At 23.2% G+C, this 19,485-nt stretch overlaps 1 protein-coding gene across 2 annotated transcripts in view; it reads left to right on the forward strand.

The window, feature by feature from the left end:
• The window catches only part of LOC122860423 (venom dipeptidyl peptidase 4), a 119,522-nt gene that overhangs the window by 65,433 nt on the left and 34,604 nt on the right, over positions 1–19,485 (forward strand). For both annotated transcript variants that reach the window (XM_044164235.1, XM_044164236.1), the window contains 3 exons: positions 9,403–9,622; positions 16,549–16,643; positions 17,374–17,448. In XM_044164235.1, the coding sequence (XP_044020170.1) occupies positions 9,403–9,622; positions 16,549–16,643; positions 17,374–17,448 (390 nt within the window). The remainder of the gene's footprint in view (positions 1–9,402; positions 9,623–16,548; positions 16,644–17,373; positions 17,449–19,485) is intronic.

The following is a 19,485-nucleotide window of genomic DNA, read 5'->3' on the forward strand; positions in this document are numbered from 1 at the left end:
ATAAAAAAAAAAAATTATTACAAGCTTCTAAAAATATAATATGAACTTATAAATCTTGTATCGTTCATTTGTTAAATATATAGGATGTAAAACCTCATGGAAAATGCTACAAGACTATTATTCGTGGATATATTATGGGGCATAGTATATACGTGTACAGTGAACCAAGTATCAACGGGTACACAACGTTATTAAATTTGTCGTATGGTATAGAAACAAAATAAATTCCCTCGGTGATAACAAACTCTTACCCTTTTCTCATTTTCTCTCATATTCTTGTATGAGAATCATATTTTATAAATATAAATTATTATTTATATTATTTTTTTCTTTACATCTTTTTATACATGCATATATCCAATTATGTAAATTTTAATCTATAAAAAAGTTTAGTTTGTTTTTTAATTATTGAACAAATTTTTAAAAGGATATTTTGTTTGGTTTTTTTTTTATTTTGGAAATACATCAATCTTGATCAGCATTTCCTATTCATTAGTTTGCACAATGTGTGTTGTTATTTCTACATCGTTGCATGAAATGTATTTACTGTTGTTGTATATATGTAGTCAAGTGTATATAGGATCGGTTGTATGTCCGTTTTAATGAGGATTTGTACTGAATGTTGTATTCGCGAGTCTCTAGAAATTTACTGTGGATAATGGCTAAAGAAGAGATACAAACAAGATATATATTTTGATCATGGACTTACTATTTGATATATTTGTTTTTAATGATGATATATATTTATCAATGGAAAAATAAATGGTCATTAATTAGTGGTTTTTAATATCTCTTAGAAATTTTTAAAGCATGGGAAATTTAATTGTTTATTAACTTTTAATAATAATATCTCTCGAGATTTTTTAATGGATATTTCAAATTTATTATCAAAATTATAATAATATACTTACTGATCAATATTATTTATTTTTTAAAGAATTTAAACATTTTTTTATTATTAAAAATAAAGGATTATTTATTTTTATTTCTACTTGCAATTTTCATCATCATAAAATATTGATAACAGCTAGTTGAAAATTCGTTTTGAATGGTTAATTTATTATTTATTTAGTGAGCTTAATCTAACATAACTTTTGCCAATTAAATAAATAAATTTATGTACTGAAATCTAAGCTCTAGCTTTAATTCTCATGAGAATTATAATAAATATTATATGACAAATAATAATTGCAATTGTTTAATTTATAATTTGACTTGAATAATATCATTAATATATTACAAATACTTTTCAACCATTAAAATAATAAAAATGGAAATTTAAAAAGCATATAGAAAATCAAATATTGACTTATGATTAATTAGTTTTAAAAAATAATAACCTCCAGGATTTTAATGAAATATAAAACACCTAGCAGCTACTAGAATTTTTTATCTTTTCAATAATAAAAATTGCAATTAATTATTTATATTAAAATATAGAAAAATTGAAATGTAAATTTTAATATTAAACTTTGATAATGATTGACCAGTGAAGTATATTAAATAGCAAGTCTATATATATTTTATATAAAGGATACAATCATGTATTAGTCACCTTCAGGTTAACCTCACACAAGATTGCATGGTAACTTCTCTCATTCGATGTACCCAAAGGCACAAATTGGATTTAACCTTAATTTAGCTGGGTCGACTATAACACGATAGAAGGACTTCAGGATATTGGAAGCATATCCTGTCCTTTCACGCCTTCAAGGCAAATGTAATTCAATTCTATCATCATCAAAGTACAATCAATAATTTCAAAAGTAAAATTTATATCAATAGTTTTATTTAATTATAAATTTTTTGTTATTTATTTATGGAAAATCTCTATATTTATTATTAAAATTTACAAATTAAAATATTTCATTGTATAGGTATATATTTTTAGTGACGAAAATATGAAAGTGCTGATGATGAATTGATACTACAAGACATGAAATTTATTAAAATAATTACATTAAATTTGAACATCTTCCTTACATGGTAACCTTAACACAATTATAGTTGACTTCAATTACAAAATTTACTTAACAAAACCACAAAATTCAATATACAAAATTTGTGAATATTTTGTCTTGATGTTCAATTTTATGTAATTTACAAAATTTGAGTATTTTAATTATCAAATTTTACAACATATTCTTCGTTAAATACTTGAAAATTTTATTCAAAAATATACTTGTGATATTTAATATTTACACAAGTTGAACACATACTTATGCTGCTGAGAGTTTCAAGTTCAGTGTTCCATAAGTTAATACAATGTTAGTGGTTAACTTTTATGCTATCAAAGCTAAAAATAATTCTTCTTTTTTCATTCATTCAAGTTGAAAAAAAAAAAAACAATCATAAAATGTATATTAAAAAAATAATAAAGAAATGTTTTATGAAAAGTTTGTCAGGTAAATGGTGCTCATTCAACTGATGGTAATGAAATTTCATGCTCACAAATGTTACAATTTTTTTTATTTATTTTTTTTCAAATTGATGAATGGAAATATGATTTTAGAATAAATTTCATTTTTTTTTTTTTCGAATAAAATGAAAAGGAAAAGAGAATATCTCAAATTGTTTTTTCAGGAATAAGCCAAAAATAATCATCATCAATCTCATTGACACAGTCACACGATAATAGTCTAAAAAAACAAATAGAAAAAAAACCAAAGCTTCATATTGATATTCACAAAAAGTATATAAAGAAAAAAACAAAAAAAAATTATACTATTATTTTGTATACATAATTCCATGTGATGTTATTCTCTCAATTGGATTTTATGATCCCTCGAAAATATATCCGAATTGGATAGACTATTTATTTTACATATAAAATATTTTTTTTTCCTTTTTACAGGATAATATTCTTATCCACATCGATATTTACTACACACATACATATTTTTTTTATCAACAATATTATGAGCATTTATGTCTCTAAAGATTGTAGATATTCAAAATAATAAAAAATGCATAATGCAACATTAACTTTGAAGATTTTTATTTTTTTCTTATATAAAATTTTATAACAATAAAAATATTGATATTGTTATTATTTTTTTTAAGTACAGAGGATAAAGCATATTATTTCTTTTTCAAAAAAATATTTATGTAGATAAATAAATTCGTAGTAAGAATATTTATCCAAATTCCAAAGAGCGAGTGACCATTAAAAATGGATTTACTGATTCTTTGAAGAATTATCTATCAAAGGGTCAGTATAAAAAAATAAATACAAATCTAGTTTTTATAAATGAAAAAAAATAAATATTTCATCTTCAAGCACACACATGTATATCCGTTTTGTGAGAAGAAAAAAAAGAAGGATATATTGATAAAAATTTGAATAAACTTGTCGATAAAAATCGTGAGTTGAAGAAGCTATGTGAAAAATGTTTTTTAGTATATATATTTGTTGAGGATGAAGAATAAATGTGGGTGTGTATGTGTATCGTCGACCCAATTCGAGCTTGCAAGCTCAATTCAAAGTACTATATTTTATATCTCTATTTCAATACTGAATTTTCTTCTTCGTTTTTGCTCAACCTTTACGATATGTTTCATTGGATTTTTAAATTGTGATAAAGAAAGTTTGGCAAGGCTTACACCTTCAAGTATAGACTACAAATCACTACATATGAATTTTATCATTGTTTGAATAATCAATTGTCAGTCATGTTCAAATTATTTTATTTATTTATTTTAAATCTACATCAATCATTTTTTTGAATAACATACTGATCAAGTTTATTTATTTTTTAAATATTTATTCATTTTTTTTTATTTATTTATTTGTATAATTATTTAAATATTTGTTTTTTTTTTTTAAATGCAATTTTTTTTTAACTTGCAATTTTATCAGCAATGAAATATTGATAACAACTAGTTGAAAATTTGTTTCAAGTGGTTAGTTTATTATTTATTTAGTGAACCTTGTGTTTATATAAAAAATTTATATATACTAAAATCTAAGCTCCAGCTTTAATTCTCACGAGAATTAATATAAATATTTAATAAAAAATAATAACTGCAAAATTTTGTTAATAATTTTACTTGAAAAATGTTATTAATATTTGATACAGTTGTTAATCATGTTCAATAAGTAAAAACTAATAATCAATAATCAATTAAAATTCAAAAAACATAATTAAATATAATACACTCAATTAAATTTTAATTGTTTTGATGATTATTATAAATTTTCAATTTTATAATAAGGATATATCGTTGTTAAATTATAATGATCATCAGTAAATTTAATGATCGTAATATAATATTCTTGTCTAATTATTTTAACAAACGAATTTAAAAAAAAAAAACAAATATATTTCTATAATAATAAACCAATTTTTATACTTTTAAATTAATCGAATTGATTATTAAAATTTAAAAAAAAGTTTAAAATGAATATTTTTTCATTCAAATAACAAGATAAAAATTTAATTTATTTTTTATAAATATTATTATATGAGAGAATTCTCTTTTTTTTCTTTTCTATTTAAATGTAATTTATAATAATGTTTATTTAGTTTTAGTGTACTTGAAAAGTCCAGTTTTATTAATTACAAAAAACATTAAAATTTCAAAGTAAAATTGACTTGGCAAATGACGTCATCTAGCACAGATTGCAACGATGTTTATAGTAAAATTTCACTTGGTTTTCATGCTCCTAATTTATCTTTGAAATATAATCAGTATTTTGCATATTCCACTGTATATATAAATATACACAAAAAGTCTCGTTTTATCATTACTGTAACGTCCACTATTTCATCATTATAATAAATTCTGCTTATTAAATAAAACTGCAATTATTTCAACGAAAAAAAAATCATACTAATAATGTAAAATTATATATATTTTATATATTAATTAATTTTATTTCTGCAGAGAAAATTCTTTATATATTTATTTAATTATTTCCCATGTCATGTTTTTGAGTTACCTCAAATTTAAAATCTCCAATTGATCACTTTTGTAAATTTTTTTTTCAACATTTAGCAAAAGCCAGTTGACCTCTTGGGAATCGATTGCAAAAAAAAAAACCGAATCAGTGAAATAATTTGAAAAATAAAAAAAAAGGATTTACAAAACGAATTTCAATCATGGACTGCCCGAGTGATTTTGTACATTTCGGACATTGGATGCCCGCAGCTTTTATACGAATGAATATTGTACTAAAGTTCGCCCGTTAGCTATACACTCTGACCGAGTTCAATCCAACTTTTCCATTTTACTCAACAAACTAATTACACAAAAGGGAACGTTGCCTCTTTTTCACTCATTTTAATTTTTTATTTTATTTATTTATCCTTTTTTTTTTTTCAAAGTTACCATCATCTACGTACAGTGTTTAGACAATTGAGCAAATATTTTTCTTATTGTCTTTAAAATAAAATTTATACATTTAAAATAATATTATAAATTAAAAAATAATATAAATATTTATTAATTTTATTTTTAATAATAAATGAAATTATTATTTCAACAATGTGGATCAATTGAAATCCTAATATTATTCTTTCTGCTCACATCTGCGTGGATTTTTTTTTTTTGTGTTTTTTCTATCGACTTGGTAGAGTGAAAAAAAAAAAGGGACGATGAAGGAAATGAAGGAAAAACAATAGTGATAAAATGAAAATACAAAAGAGGAAAAAAATTTTTTAAAAATATATATAAAAAAAAAGAAATTACGTGGATATATTCTTGGCAAGAAATCGAAAAGGTTGTGTGAAGGTATAGGATGCACACAATTAACTTAATTGTCCAAGATTTCTTTTATTTTTTTTATTTCTTTGTACTCCTCTGGGTTCTAAAAGGGAAAAAAAAAAATCATCTACATTTGCCAAAAAAATAAAAGCCATTATTATTCATCATTATTGTTTCTTATTAATATTTTTTTTTCTTAAAAAAAAGTATTAAAATATATTACGACATAATGTTCTTTTAACCCTCTAATAATTTTCTGGATAATAATTTAATTTATTTTTTACGTTCATTAGGTAATTATGATATAATTATTCGTAATGATAATTTGAAATAATTTTAACAAAATTAGACGTGTTGCGACTTTGGGAATTTATTTTTTGTTATTTTTATTATTTTATGTATTCTCTTTGTTATATTTCAAATGAGACTTAATGGAAGTTAACGGGAAATTGCCCTTTCAGATGAAATTTTCACACAAAATTTGGCCTTTCATTCCATCTATTTTCTACAACTATACATTTTTTATTTTTTTTAATACTCTTCCTTTGGTTCATCCGCATTCCTTTTTTTTCCATCACGATTACATCTACTCCGCTGAATTCTCAACCAAAAAAAAAAAGTAAAAAATTAAAAAAGAAAAAAAAAACAAGTGAGATAACCTCTAGCTCATTAGTGGCGTTCAACATTTATATCCATAAAAAGTAACTTATGTTTACAAAATATAAATATATTATAAAAAATTAAACAAATCAAAAAAAAATTCAAAATAAAATGAACAAAATTTGTAATGAGTTTTTTTTTTATTTTACATTCAACTTTTATAATTACAAAAATTCATTTATTCAGTTATTTAAACATCATTTATAATCTTAGCTTTTTATTTTCAAAGTTTATTGAATAAAAATAAAACATGTTTGATGATGATAAGTAGAATAGCTCTTTTATAATCAGACAAAATATAGAATTGAAAAAAAATTATTTATATGAAAATAAAACAAACGTAAATAGCAAGTTGTTGCTTACTCATATTATTTATGTTTAAAATAGTAAGCAAAAATAACTAGAGGCTTATATATCTCATTTAACTTTTCGGATGCTCTGGAACGATGAAGGTGGAAAGCGTGAATAAAAGCCAAGAGCTGGGTAATGAGCAATTCTAACGTAATAAAAACTTGTATTTACACTTTTTGTCAGTCGAAAAAAAAATGATAATAATAATAAAAAAAAGGACATTGCACCTGATAAAAGCAAAAATGTGTACAGTGCAATTTAAGTTTGACGTTTATTATTTTTTTTTTTATCCTAATTTATTATTATTTTACCAGTTTTTCATTGAACTCGTAAAAAAGCATTTTTAAGGTTTTCATTTTAATCTGCATCATCAATTTTTTTTTTTCATTTTTATAATGCCATTATTATTTTTTCAAGTTTTATATAAATTATTAATTTTTTTTTACTCTCTAAGTTTCTTTCATTTTTATTAAGTTTTAAAATATTTTTAAATATATTCAACATCAGTGTCTGTCACGAATCAAGCATGATCTATTTTATTCTTTACAAATTCAAACTCTAGAAATTTTCAGTTGTAAAAATGAAGATTTTTTTTTTATTACAATACCATTTTTCCATTTCATTTTAATTTTTTTTTTCGATCTAGAGTTATTTAATTAATCTGCATTGGAAAAATTGGATAAATTTTCATTGAAAATATTTTTTACTTATGTCGTTAAAAAAAATATTTTCAATTTATTTTATACATCTACTTTTCACTCTCTTGATTAATAGAAATTTTTAATAATATAAAAAAATCTCAAAAAAAGAAAAAAAAAAAAATAATAATTAATAATTGATTTTATCGGGAGAACTAATGTACCTAGCGTCTATATTAAATTGAATTAACTTTGCCAAAGTATTGCCAAGTCATAGGCAAAATAATAATGATAGTAAAAAAAAAAAAATCGTGAAAAAAAAATAATAAATAATAATGCAGGAAAAGAATTGAGAACAAATATAAAAGCTAATAGAAATTTAAAAAAAAAAAATGGTCAAGATATTTTATATATATGAAAATACGATTGAAAATATTTAAGTCTTGTAGAGAAATTTTTTTTCAAGTACTTCGTTCAGGCGCGGTCGATTTAATTCGCGAATCTGGAACGACGCCACGTCCCCGGTATTTTCTCCGACTTTATAACGGCCAAAAGGGATTAATAATCCAGGCGGCGTCGAGTCCCAAGTGAGGGCAATAGAAAAAAAAAATATAAAAGAGAGTGAAACGATCCAAGAAGAACGCAAAAGATCCAGGAAAATGATGAGGAAGGGCAAGTGAGGAGAATAAAAAAACACAGTGCTTTAGTATTTGTGTGTTGGTGATGTACAGATATGTGATGATTATCTTTTCTCTGTGTTGAAAAAAGAGAAAAATATAATTCTGTTCTGCACGAGTAGTGGGCCGTGAAAAAGAAAACTAGAGTTGGCAATGAGGTGGGTTGAAGCTTGCAAGCACAATCGCCAACTAGGGAACTAGCACTATGGTACTTCTACTTTTGATAATTTATTGGTAACACTCATTGCAACCATTACTACATATTTTTTTTTTACCGCAGATTTTATTAAATTTTTTATTTTTTTATTTATTATTATTTTTTTTTTTTTATTCTTGCTCATAGAGTCAAGAAAAATTTTACTGACAAAGTTTTCAAATGACTTGTTCAATTTTGATTTAAAAAAAACATTGATAAATAAATAAAAAAATTATTATCAATATTTAATTAATAATTATATATTTTATTTATTTTATAAATTAATAAATTTATGAATGTAAATAATTTGAATAGGTTTTTTTTTATCACTGGTTATCACTGGTTTGAGATAAATATAAGTATGGAAAATAATTTTATTCGTTGATGAGTAAAAAAAAAAAAAAAATCTAACAAGGGTCGTTATGTGTGTATGGAATGGATTAATCAGCGAAGAGGAAAATCAAATTGTGTGTCATTCAAGCGACTATCGATTTTACAGTTTATTATTATTTTATTATGATTATTATATTTTTATTTTTATTTTTATTTTATTTTTATAGGGTGTATATTTGTCGTGTAATGAGCTTGTAAATGTCGAGAACAAAAAGGGTGTTTTAAGTTTTTTTTTATAGTAACAATAAATCTTCAAATAGTAATAACAATGATAATGATAATACTAGTAGATTATCAATATTATTTTTTTTTTTTTTAAATGAAATTTATATAAAAAATGAAATATAAATTGAAAAAATACCTGATGTAGAAATAAATTGATTTGGTGAGAATACAAAACTCACCTGAAAAATAAAAATCAGATTGAAATTATTATTTTTTTATGTAATAAAAGAAATTACAAATCGATATTATTCCCAAGGGATAAATATATATTGAAAATGTGAAATAAATAACATGATGGATAATTGAATTCGTGCTCAACCTATCAAATTAAATTTCGATAAAGACAATTTATTAAAAATCACATTTATTATTGTGAAAAAAAATACAAAAAAAATGAAATTAAAAATTGAAATTAATATACAATTGAAATTAAATATAAACTTTTACATTGAATAATTTTTTTTTAATGTATAATTGTGTGTTATTAAAAAATAGAATTAATTTTATTATTTAAAAGTTGATTGAATTTAATTTAATTTTTTCTTCTTTATTTCAGGACCTGATGACGAAAAATACACGTCGAAATTGGCGTAAATTATTTGCAGGTGGATTAATTGCCCTTGTTGTGCTATTACTGCTGATAGCAACATTATTTTTATTAAAACTTAATCCGGATGAAGGAAATTCACAAACAACTACCACATCTAGTATAACTTTGGATGAGTGGCTTTGGGGTTCATTGTCCACTAAAAACTTCAATGGAACCTGGATAAATGGTCAGTATATTTATCAATTAACATTATCACTTTGATTGATCTATCAAATTTTAACTATGTATCCTAAAACTTTTTTTATCTCTTGATATATTTTTAAATGAATTACACTTTTACTTGAATTTTTCTCACTAAAAGAATTTAAAAAAAAAAAAAACACTTTAAAACAGCAGCAACAATATTAAAGTTAATTTGATACTTTAAAAAAGTTTCAACAGAAAAAATGATACTTTATTTTCAAATTATTCTTTAACGAAATAACAAGTTAATAAATAAATTATATTCAATTTTTATTAAATATTTTTTGTTATTATTTCTTTAATTTTATTATAAAAAAAATAAAATAATAAAATAAGCTGGTTAAATATAAAATAAGAAACTACGAATGATAAAATTTTGTTTATTAAATTATAGAAAAATTTTTAAATTCATTTATTGAGATAAAGTTTATAGCTCGACAAATTAAATGAAATTCATAGAGTTCATTGTCAGTGGTTGGTTTGTCAGTGGTAGTTTATAGCCTAATCCTCATTCACTATTACTAAAATCCTTCGTTGATGCGAAAGCTCTCAACAGGGAATAGTGGTCAAGAGATGAAGTGAGCTATAACTGAGAATAAAGTGAAAAGGTGTTAACAACTAACGCATTTACACTCTCTAATCAATTATCAATGTGTATTTTCTTCTTGATAAATACACTATCAATTATTTATATCCAAAAAAAAGCTCGATAAATTAAAATTAATATTTCAAACTGATAAACTAAAATTAATTAGTTATTAGATATTCGAAATTAAAAAAGATAAAAAAACTTTTTCAAAGATTTAAAAATAAGCTTAAATACAATTATCACCCAACGAGTTGTTGAATACTTCAACTTTCAACGTAAAAGTTTGGGTGTAAAAAAAAAAAAAATAGTAAATCGTTTTGATGATAGGACAATTTAAGACAGTTAAAAATGAAAAGAATATCATAATAAAATAAGAAATAAGAAGATAAAATATTTAGTGGAATGAGAGTATAATAGCGTTGATGAAATTTTTTAAAAAATAGACAAAACTTGGAGATTAAAAGAAAATTTTTTTTTTCTTTAACATTGTTTGTATATAAAACAATTTATCACATTTAACCACTTTTTTATTCAGTCTTTCACCAACGTATTTAATACCTTTTTTTGTATTCTGTATATATTTTTCAACAAGCCCTTTCTCTCTTTGACATTAGTCTTTTTTGTTCCCTCTGATTTCGAACGTAAATCCTTGAAAAAAAAAACAATTAAAAAACTAAAAAAACTAATTTATTCGTTGATTCAAGAAAAAAAAATAAACAAAACCGTCAATTAATTAGTGTATAAATAAAAGAAGAATAAATTAAATTGAAAATTAAGCTGTTGATAATAATGAAAATATAAAATTGATGATATAATTAATTTGTAAAAAGCAAAAATTTTCATTGAAAATAATAAATGAATTTCACAAAGAATTTGTAGGGAAAAAAATAAAATCATCAAGTAAAATTCCCTTAGTAAAATAAAAAACAAATCTCATTAAATTTTTCAAGTTGTATATGTTCGAATGAAATCGTTGAAAGACTATTGAGTAAAGGCGTTGAAGCGTTTTAAATCTAACAACCACATTCCAGAGTCTCAAATATTTTTCTTTTTGTTTTTTTTTTTTTCTGAGATAACGATCTAGTAAAAAAAATAACATTCTTATAGTATTTTCAAAAGGGCTTTTATCCTTTATTCCGGACCATCGGTATGTACTGACTCTCGTGGGACAACATGTACATAAAAAATAAAAAAAAAAAATACTGGCAAACTACCCATACAAATAACCAAATCTCCATGCTAAAACTGTCGAGAGATATACCTGCCAGATGCTCGTAAAGCGTGGAGAAACAAAAAAAAAAAATATAAAAATAAAAAATATAAAGGGGAAAATAATAAAAAAAAATTGTAACAAACGATTTTTCCACTTCACATCCGCCTAGTGTTGGAATCATTGTTATCTTCCGGTAACAGGTCCCCTCGGGAAATTCACAGTATTGACCTTTACTCTGGCATCTTTTTTAAAATTACTATATGGTCAAAATCGTCAATCAAAATAACCTACTTATTCACCCTCATTTATCCTCTTTTATTACATATAAATATATACATTTTCGTTTTAGTGTTTATAAGAATTTTTTCATAAACTTATTGGTTAATATTTCTTTTGTCTAACTTGGAAATTCATATGGCGGATAATATTCAGGGGGTTTTGCTTTATATATTCACAAATTTTCATAATTTTTCACCTTTGCGTTTATTGTTAAATAAATAAAAAAGTCCGTTTCATCTGCTGTACCTCGAATATGTATATAATACCCTAAAATCACTTGTATTTTTCTATTAAAACTAAACAATATTATTAAATTTCTAATCATAAAATAGAATAAATTTGCGACAAATTTTATTTGATACAGTTTAGTTGATTTGTAAATTTTTATATAATAAAGTTTTAAATTAGTTTTATTTATTCATTTTTTTTTTATATACATATGACTATATAGTTTTTGGATCAGCAATTGAACAGCTGCAACCCGCAAGCGGTTTTTCCCAGTTGACCTCGTATCGTTGATATCACTACGACGACAGTTGCATGCAAAATGAAATTTCGTATACATGCATATATATTTATTTATAACATGCATATATTTATACAACAAATATTCATTAAACCAACATAGAAATATATCAATAAATCCGGTGAAATTCAAATACAGGGATTTTTAAATTTAAATTTATTTTTCATCAATTTGTCGTTATATTGATGATCATTATTATTATGATAATATTATTTGTATAAATAAATTATAGATACAGATAATTATTATATGAATTTTTAAATATCAATGGTATTGTTTTTGTAATTTTTTTTCTTGTTTGATGCCTTTTTTATGGATGAGTACACTTGAGTGCGCATAAGAAGACACGAAAAAAAGAGTCAATAGCTATGAAAGGTAGTGGACCCATTGCTAAATTCACCTACTCAATACTCGATAGCTTTTTCTCTTTGCCAAGCTTTTTATATTTTTATTTTTATCGTTTCCCAATGTCGTTTTCTGGCCACGATGAGACCGTGATTCTTCCACCGGAGAATTCTCTCAAGTCATTTTTATAAAAATAAATAAAACAACGAAAAGTTAGACAAGAGAAAAAAAAATTATAATAGAATTGAAAGAATTCTATTTCAAAGATTCATGAAAAGCTTTCAGTATATATACTTTTAAAAGGTTTTTTTTTTTTTTTAAATAAAATTTTTTTTATATATCTGGTTTTAGATAATTTATTTATCTAACAAAAAAGTTACTACAACATATGTAGTTGAAAATAAAAAACAATTATTGTTTATTTTTTTATTCTATTATTAAATTGTGTTTTATTTGAGTTTTTTTTTACACTAATAGATGGGTTTTAAATTTTTAAGCTCACAATATAACTTGACGTATTTTAGAAATATTTACTGATGTATTTTTCTAGGAGAAATTATTAAAAAAAAAAATATATAAAAATTCAATTATAAAGCTATACAAACATTCCAACGCTTCAACCTCAAATGAGCTGCTAAATTCAATGCATCTTATCTTTATAATAAAAAAAATAACAACAAAATAGAATGACTCTAATAGCATGTCATATATAATTTTTATTTTATTTTTTATTTTATTTTTTACGAGAAAGTTCCATTAAATTTCTATCTCACTGTGTTAAATTTTATTTTATTTTTGTTATTTATTTTTATTTTTTCTTGTAACTACACTATAAGTAATAGGATGATTGTTGACATCAACTTTGGATTTATAAAACACACAATAAGATTAAAAATAAAAAAAAATAAATAAATAACCACACATTTATTTATTGAAAGAAAAATAAATAAATAAATTGCAACAAATTGAGTTAATTTAAAGTTTAATTAGATTGACATTTTAATTAATTAATTGAGTTGATTTTAGTATCAATCGATTTTTTTGGAAATTGGTATATTGATGTAAAAAAATAAAATAAAAATAATTAAGAGGATGAGTGGAATTAGTTGATGAGAAAGTAACGATGGCATATACAGTTGTGATGAAGTTTGTTGGTTGGTTGGTAGTTGTTACTTTGTCTTCGATTATCATCATCATCCAGTGCTTTAACATCGAGTTTGAGTGAGTTTGTTGAAACTGGCAAAAGTGACCAGAAAGCCAAAGCGATCAGCCACCACCAGAGACACTATCCCTCTTCTTTACTGTCAACAAAAATATCAGCTTTATCAGCTTTAAATATATTTAAACCATTTTTTTTTTTTTTTCTTATAATAATACTATTAAAATTATAGAAAAAAAAATTATATTTTGCAAGTAGAAAAAATACATTTACATTAGAGTCTAAATAAATTTACAAATAAATTTTTAAATATGAAAATTTTTACATAAAAAAAATTATTTTGGTTGTTTTATTCAGTTGAACAATAATTGTTTTGGGAAACAATGAAACATTGTATTTTGGGTTATTATATAATTGTATTAAAAAAATATAATTGAGCTATGGAATTTTTACATTTTCTATTTTTTTTTCTTCTTGAAAAGTAACTTGTAAAATAAATATAAAATTTAATCAATTAGTTTAAATTATTATCAAGCAAGCCAAATTTTTCTCATAGTTAACAGTATTTTCAATTTTTTATTCTCGAATAATTAATTGCAGCTTAGTGTAATTAATTTACATAAAAATATTTCAATTATTCAAGATGAAATATTTTTGTGATGACAAAAATTGAATCAGCAAAACTTTCAACAAAACTTTTCCAATATTAGAGATATTTAATTGAAATTTGAAGTATTATTTTCTCCAACTTTTGTGCAATTACACTCTGGTTAATTCAATTAAAAAATTATCAAATTTAAATCTACGACTCCAAGTGCTACTAAAAAAAAAAACAAAAAACACTATAGCTTTTAAAAATTCCCCATTACACAAAAATATAAAAAAATAATACATATTGTATAAATAATTTAATAAAATCATCCTAACAATGACCGATCGTTTCACAAATAAATTGACGACAAAAAAAAATTTATGATGCATGAAGGGGATCCATTCAAAAAACACCATAATAACGAAATGAAAAAAAATTCCCAAATGAAAAAAAAAAAACCCTGTTGACCATTAATATTTTTTTTTTTCTACCTTCTGTATTCCCTCAGATTAACGACGACATGTTGACATAAAAAATGATTGATACAAGTGTAAATGTTGTCACATTATAATTATTTCCATCTTCATTTATAAAAAAAAAAAAAGATTGAATAAATAAATAAATATTCTACTAGCTCTATAAAATATAATTCCAAATAAAATTTAATTTTATTGTGTATAAATTGTTGTATAGAAATATAGACATCAATTGATGATAATAAAATTTCGATTGTCGAAATAATGGTTGATACAAATGGTCCAGAAACAAAACACATCAATGAGATAAAGATAAATGATAACACAAACATCCACACATTCATAAAATATATATCCATATGTAGTCCTTTGTTCTGTCGTATATTCAACAGCAATATTATGTCTGTATGTATCGTCTTGATAATATATCGTATTAACAATCTTTCCGGTATAATCTCCGGCTCTTCTCGAGTATCCTGTGTGATGCTATGAGCATCGACGACCCTCAGGATATATCCTTGTATGCTGTAAAACAATAGGATACCACAGCTGGCTTGGTTATATCCTCAACTCTCAATATCATGAAGTTAATGCTTTCATCATTACAATCAAAATTAATAATATAAAAATTTTTTTTTTTTCATAAAATAAGATTGAGTTTATGATTGTATGTCAAGCTATCAATATCAGCAATTTAATTATCATCACGTTATCAATTTTATCGACAATTTAATTATCTTTTGTTTTCTTTTTATTTTTCATTTTTTTATAACGAGTATCTTTATTACTCTAGTCATGAAATATCGCTTTTATTAAATAGCTTTCTTGAAATATTTATTAACTTGTATATATTTTTTTTACTTGAGAGATGATTGACTTTTTAATTTGTAAAATAATAGATTTTTAAAAAAATTATTTTCATAAATTTACAAGCTGATTGTTTAAAAAATAATAATTAATACTTGATTAATGGATTAATTAAAAATTGTTTAGTTTATTGTTTGATGTTTAATTTATTTTTGGTACAACAAAATTATTTGATAAATGAAAATATTCGGGTTGATAAACACAGTGAATTTCAGGAAATGACACACGTGGTTGAATTTAATAGACAAACATTAATGCGAGACAAAGATAAGGATATATATTAAATGACAAAGATAAAGATAAAAAAAATTAATATGTATGTTTGTTAGTTGGAGAGAGTGTATCAAGTGGTGTCAAGTATTCCCCGTCAAATTGAAATTGAAATTTTCGTGTATACACATATGACTTTATGTATGAAATGACAACAGTGTATAACAACAATTTACACTCAGTCTAACGAAACGATATACAACAACAAATACCTGAATATTTCGTGCGTTAATATCCGGATTTGTATATACACATAAGGTATTAATCTATACACATCGAATAGCAGCTTTAATCGATTTATCAATTCATGTATATATATAGTTATCGATGTTTGTTTGACTGCGAATAAATTCAATTACGTTCTCCAGCTCAATACAACACTTGTGTTTTCCGTTTTTTTTTTTTTCATATACTGTATTTTTTTGTATACCTTTTTGTAATATCAAAAAACATATTTCAAATTTCCTGCTATTCAAATGAATTATTTATTCATTTGTCAATGAATATTTTAATTTTTTTAAAAATATATTTAAATTTTTTTTTATTTGTCAATGTTTTGATAATATTTTGAATGGTTTTTTTTTATGTTGCAGATGATGAAATTTTGTACCGTGATGAGAGTGATAATTTGATGATATACAATATTGAAAATGATGTGTCAAAAGTTTTATTACCAATGACAAATCCGGTAAGTTTTTATCGAAAAAAAAAAAAGCTCAATATATTTTTTTAATTTATTTTGTGTTGATTAAATTATTGTATATAAAATTGGTAAATAATTCATTGCTCAAACTAATTAATGCTTACGAATGTTAATTTTTTGTAACAGTCGATAGTGTTTAGACTTTAGAAAAAAAAAATTTAAGACATGTAAATATATTCTATCCACAAACATGCGTTTGCATTTGTGTATTTTTAATGCAAACATTGTCTTGATTATATAAAAAATCTCGAGTAATATAATTCGTAAAATAGATTGCACTAATAAAAAAAAAGAAAGGAAAACTCTACCAGGAAAATACAAAGTTGGAAAATAAAAAAAAAAAAGGGTAGAATGAGAAACAGTGGTAAAAAGGTAGAAATAGTTTGAGAACAGTATGAAATTCGATGAAAATCAAATTAATTGAACATTTCGAAAGCCACCTTTTCCGATGGGTGGATATTTAACAACCCACATTTACCTTCATCACCACAATCTCACTTTAACTATATACAACTTGATTTTACCTTAATTAACACATGAAATTTTTCAACCACAAATACGTGCTTAAATTATTTAACAATTATTTTAATCTCTAAATTTTTTGAATCTATTTATAATTTATTTTTTCCATTATTAAATATATGTATATTTTTTTTTTTTTTTTACTGATATTAATTGCACATATTTTAATTAGTTTTTTTCACGTAAATTTCAGGCACTCAGTTCAAGTTTTGACTATGTATTATCACCGGATAAAAAGTACCTATTGCTAGCATCAAATTATCAAAAGGTAAGAATTTTAATTATGATACTAAATATATTTAAAAATAAATAAAATTTTTTTACTATAAAAATCAGCATGAAAAATAAAAAATATTAAAATATATTTTGAGAATATTCATGAAATGAATCAGTGTATGTGTGTGTTCAGTAGACAATGGTTTACATAGAGAGAAAGACATTTAAAAAGAGAGAGAGAGAGAAAAAAAACGAGAGCTTGGATTTTGACCACTGGTACATTTGCATGTGAATGAGATGGCCGAATGGGTTGTAGAATATCGTAGGTTTATGCGTGACACAATGGAGCATGATTGCATTCAGAAAAGGGGTTTGGGTTGGTCTAGTAACGCACCAGTGATTGAACATGACGTTGACATTATGATTGTGGTTTTGAACCTTTAAGCTTGATATAGCGATGTTTAACTAAGCTATATAGATTATTTATAAAAAAAAACATAAAACATAAAACATTACATTATTAATTAATATTTTTATACAATAAATATAAATTGACGAAAAAAAAACAAAGCTTTATGATAAAAAATAAATTTAAAGGTCTAAGAATTTTAGAAATTTATAGTAATTAATTTTAAAATATTCTAATTAATTTCTGTAGGGGTTGTGAGTGTTTAATTTCTAACATGCGGTTACAAAACCTTTTTAAAAAAAAAAATAAAGTCAAAAACTTTTGATTTTAATTTATACTATTTATATGAAAAATAAAATAATCATTTACAATGAGGACAGATGTAGCTAAGAATTCAAAAGTGTTAAATATTCTTTGAAAAAGTTGTAATTTCAAAGCTCTCGAATTGTCAAGGGAAGATTTTTTTTCTTTGAATAGTTCAATAGAGAAATGTATAAGACGACCGAAAAGCAGCTTAATAACTGTTTTTAGGCCAGATAAAAAAAAATTTAAAAGAGGAATGAAGTTGATTGTATGCCATGAAGCTTACTTGCACGAAGCTTTTGTATGCTATTCATAGTGAAAAGCATGCTATTGGCTGAATCAAGACCACTGGAATATTTCGTACCAACTGGACCGCTTGCATAAATTACACACACACTAAGATCGATATAATTTTACTCTTCACTTAGTCATGTTCATATATACACTTATGAAAAAGCTCAGATTAATATTTTTTTTAAAAAAGCTTTCTCTTTTGTTCCCCTTAAAACTTTATAAATAATAATTTAATAAATTATATTAAAATTGACTCAAAGTTTTATTAATGTAGTTATTTAATTTTAATGAATTAATACTTGAAAAAGACAAACCAACTTTTATCATTTACATGTATTTAATATCATCAAGTGCAAAGTGACTTTGTAGTCGTTTATTATTTATACACCTCACTACATCTTTTGTATTTAATTGAATATTTTGAATTACACAAATACATAGAAGTAGGAAATTTAATCTTCTATTTGATGCTCAATTATTTATTGCTTTTACAAAGCTTTTTGATTAAAAATATTCACTGATAAAAGTAACTTCAAACGATTCACTATTTGAAATTCAAACAATTACATACAGTTAATTTACAACTTTATTTAAGCTTCACTTCTACTTTTGTTTTATATAAAAAGTTGATCATAATATTCTTCAGTTTTTTTAATATTATATTACAGTAAAAAGTTGAATCTTTATTTGTAATAAAAATTTTTTATTATAATAAAAATAATAAATTAAATTTAAATTGCTATTACTTCTAAGTTTTATTTTTCCAATATTTAAAAAAATATATATTTTAAACCTTTGTGTTTTTTAAATTCCTAAATAAAAGAATTTTAATTTTTTTTTTAAATAGACTGATTGATGTTGAAAATTATTGAAATTCCATTTTAAAAAATTTGATACCATGTGTTTGAAAATTCCAAAGTAAATGAAAAAAGAAAAAAATATATTTAAACTTTGTCATTGAAAAAGCTCATGAGAGAATATTTTATAATAGAGTAAAAAAAAAAGCTTGTCAACTACAAACGAGGATGCTATTTTTTTTTGAATATAAAAGGAAAGAATGCGAAATTATTATTGAATGAAAAA

This window comes from Aphidius gifuensis, linkage group LG1 (genome assembly GCF_014905175.1).
Source record: "Aphidius gifuensis isolate YNYX2018 linkage group LG1, ASM1490517v1, whole genome shotgun sequence".
In the NCBI taxonomy this organism is placed as follows: Eukaryota; Metazoa; Arthropoda; class Insecta; order Hymenoptera; family Braconidae; genus Aphidius; species Aphidius gifuensis.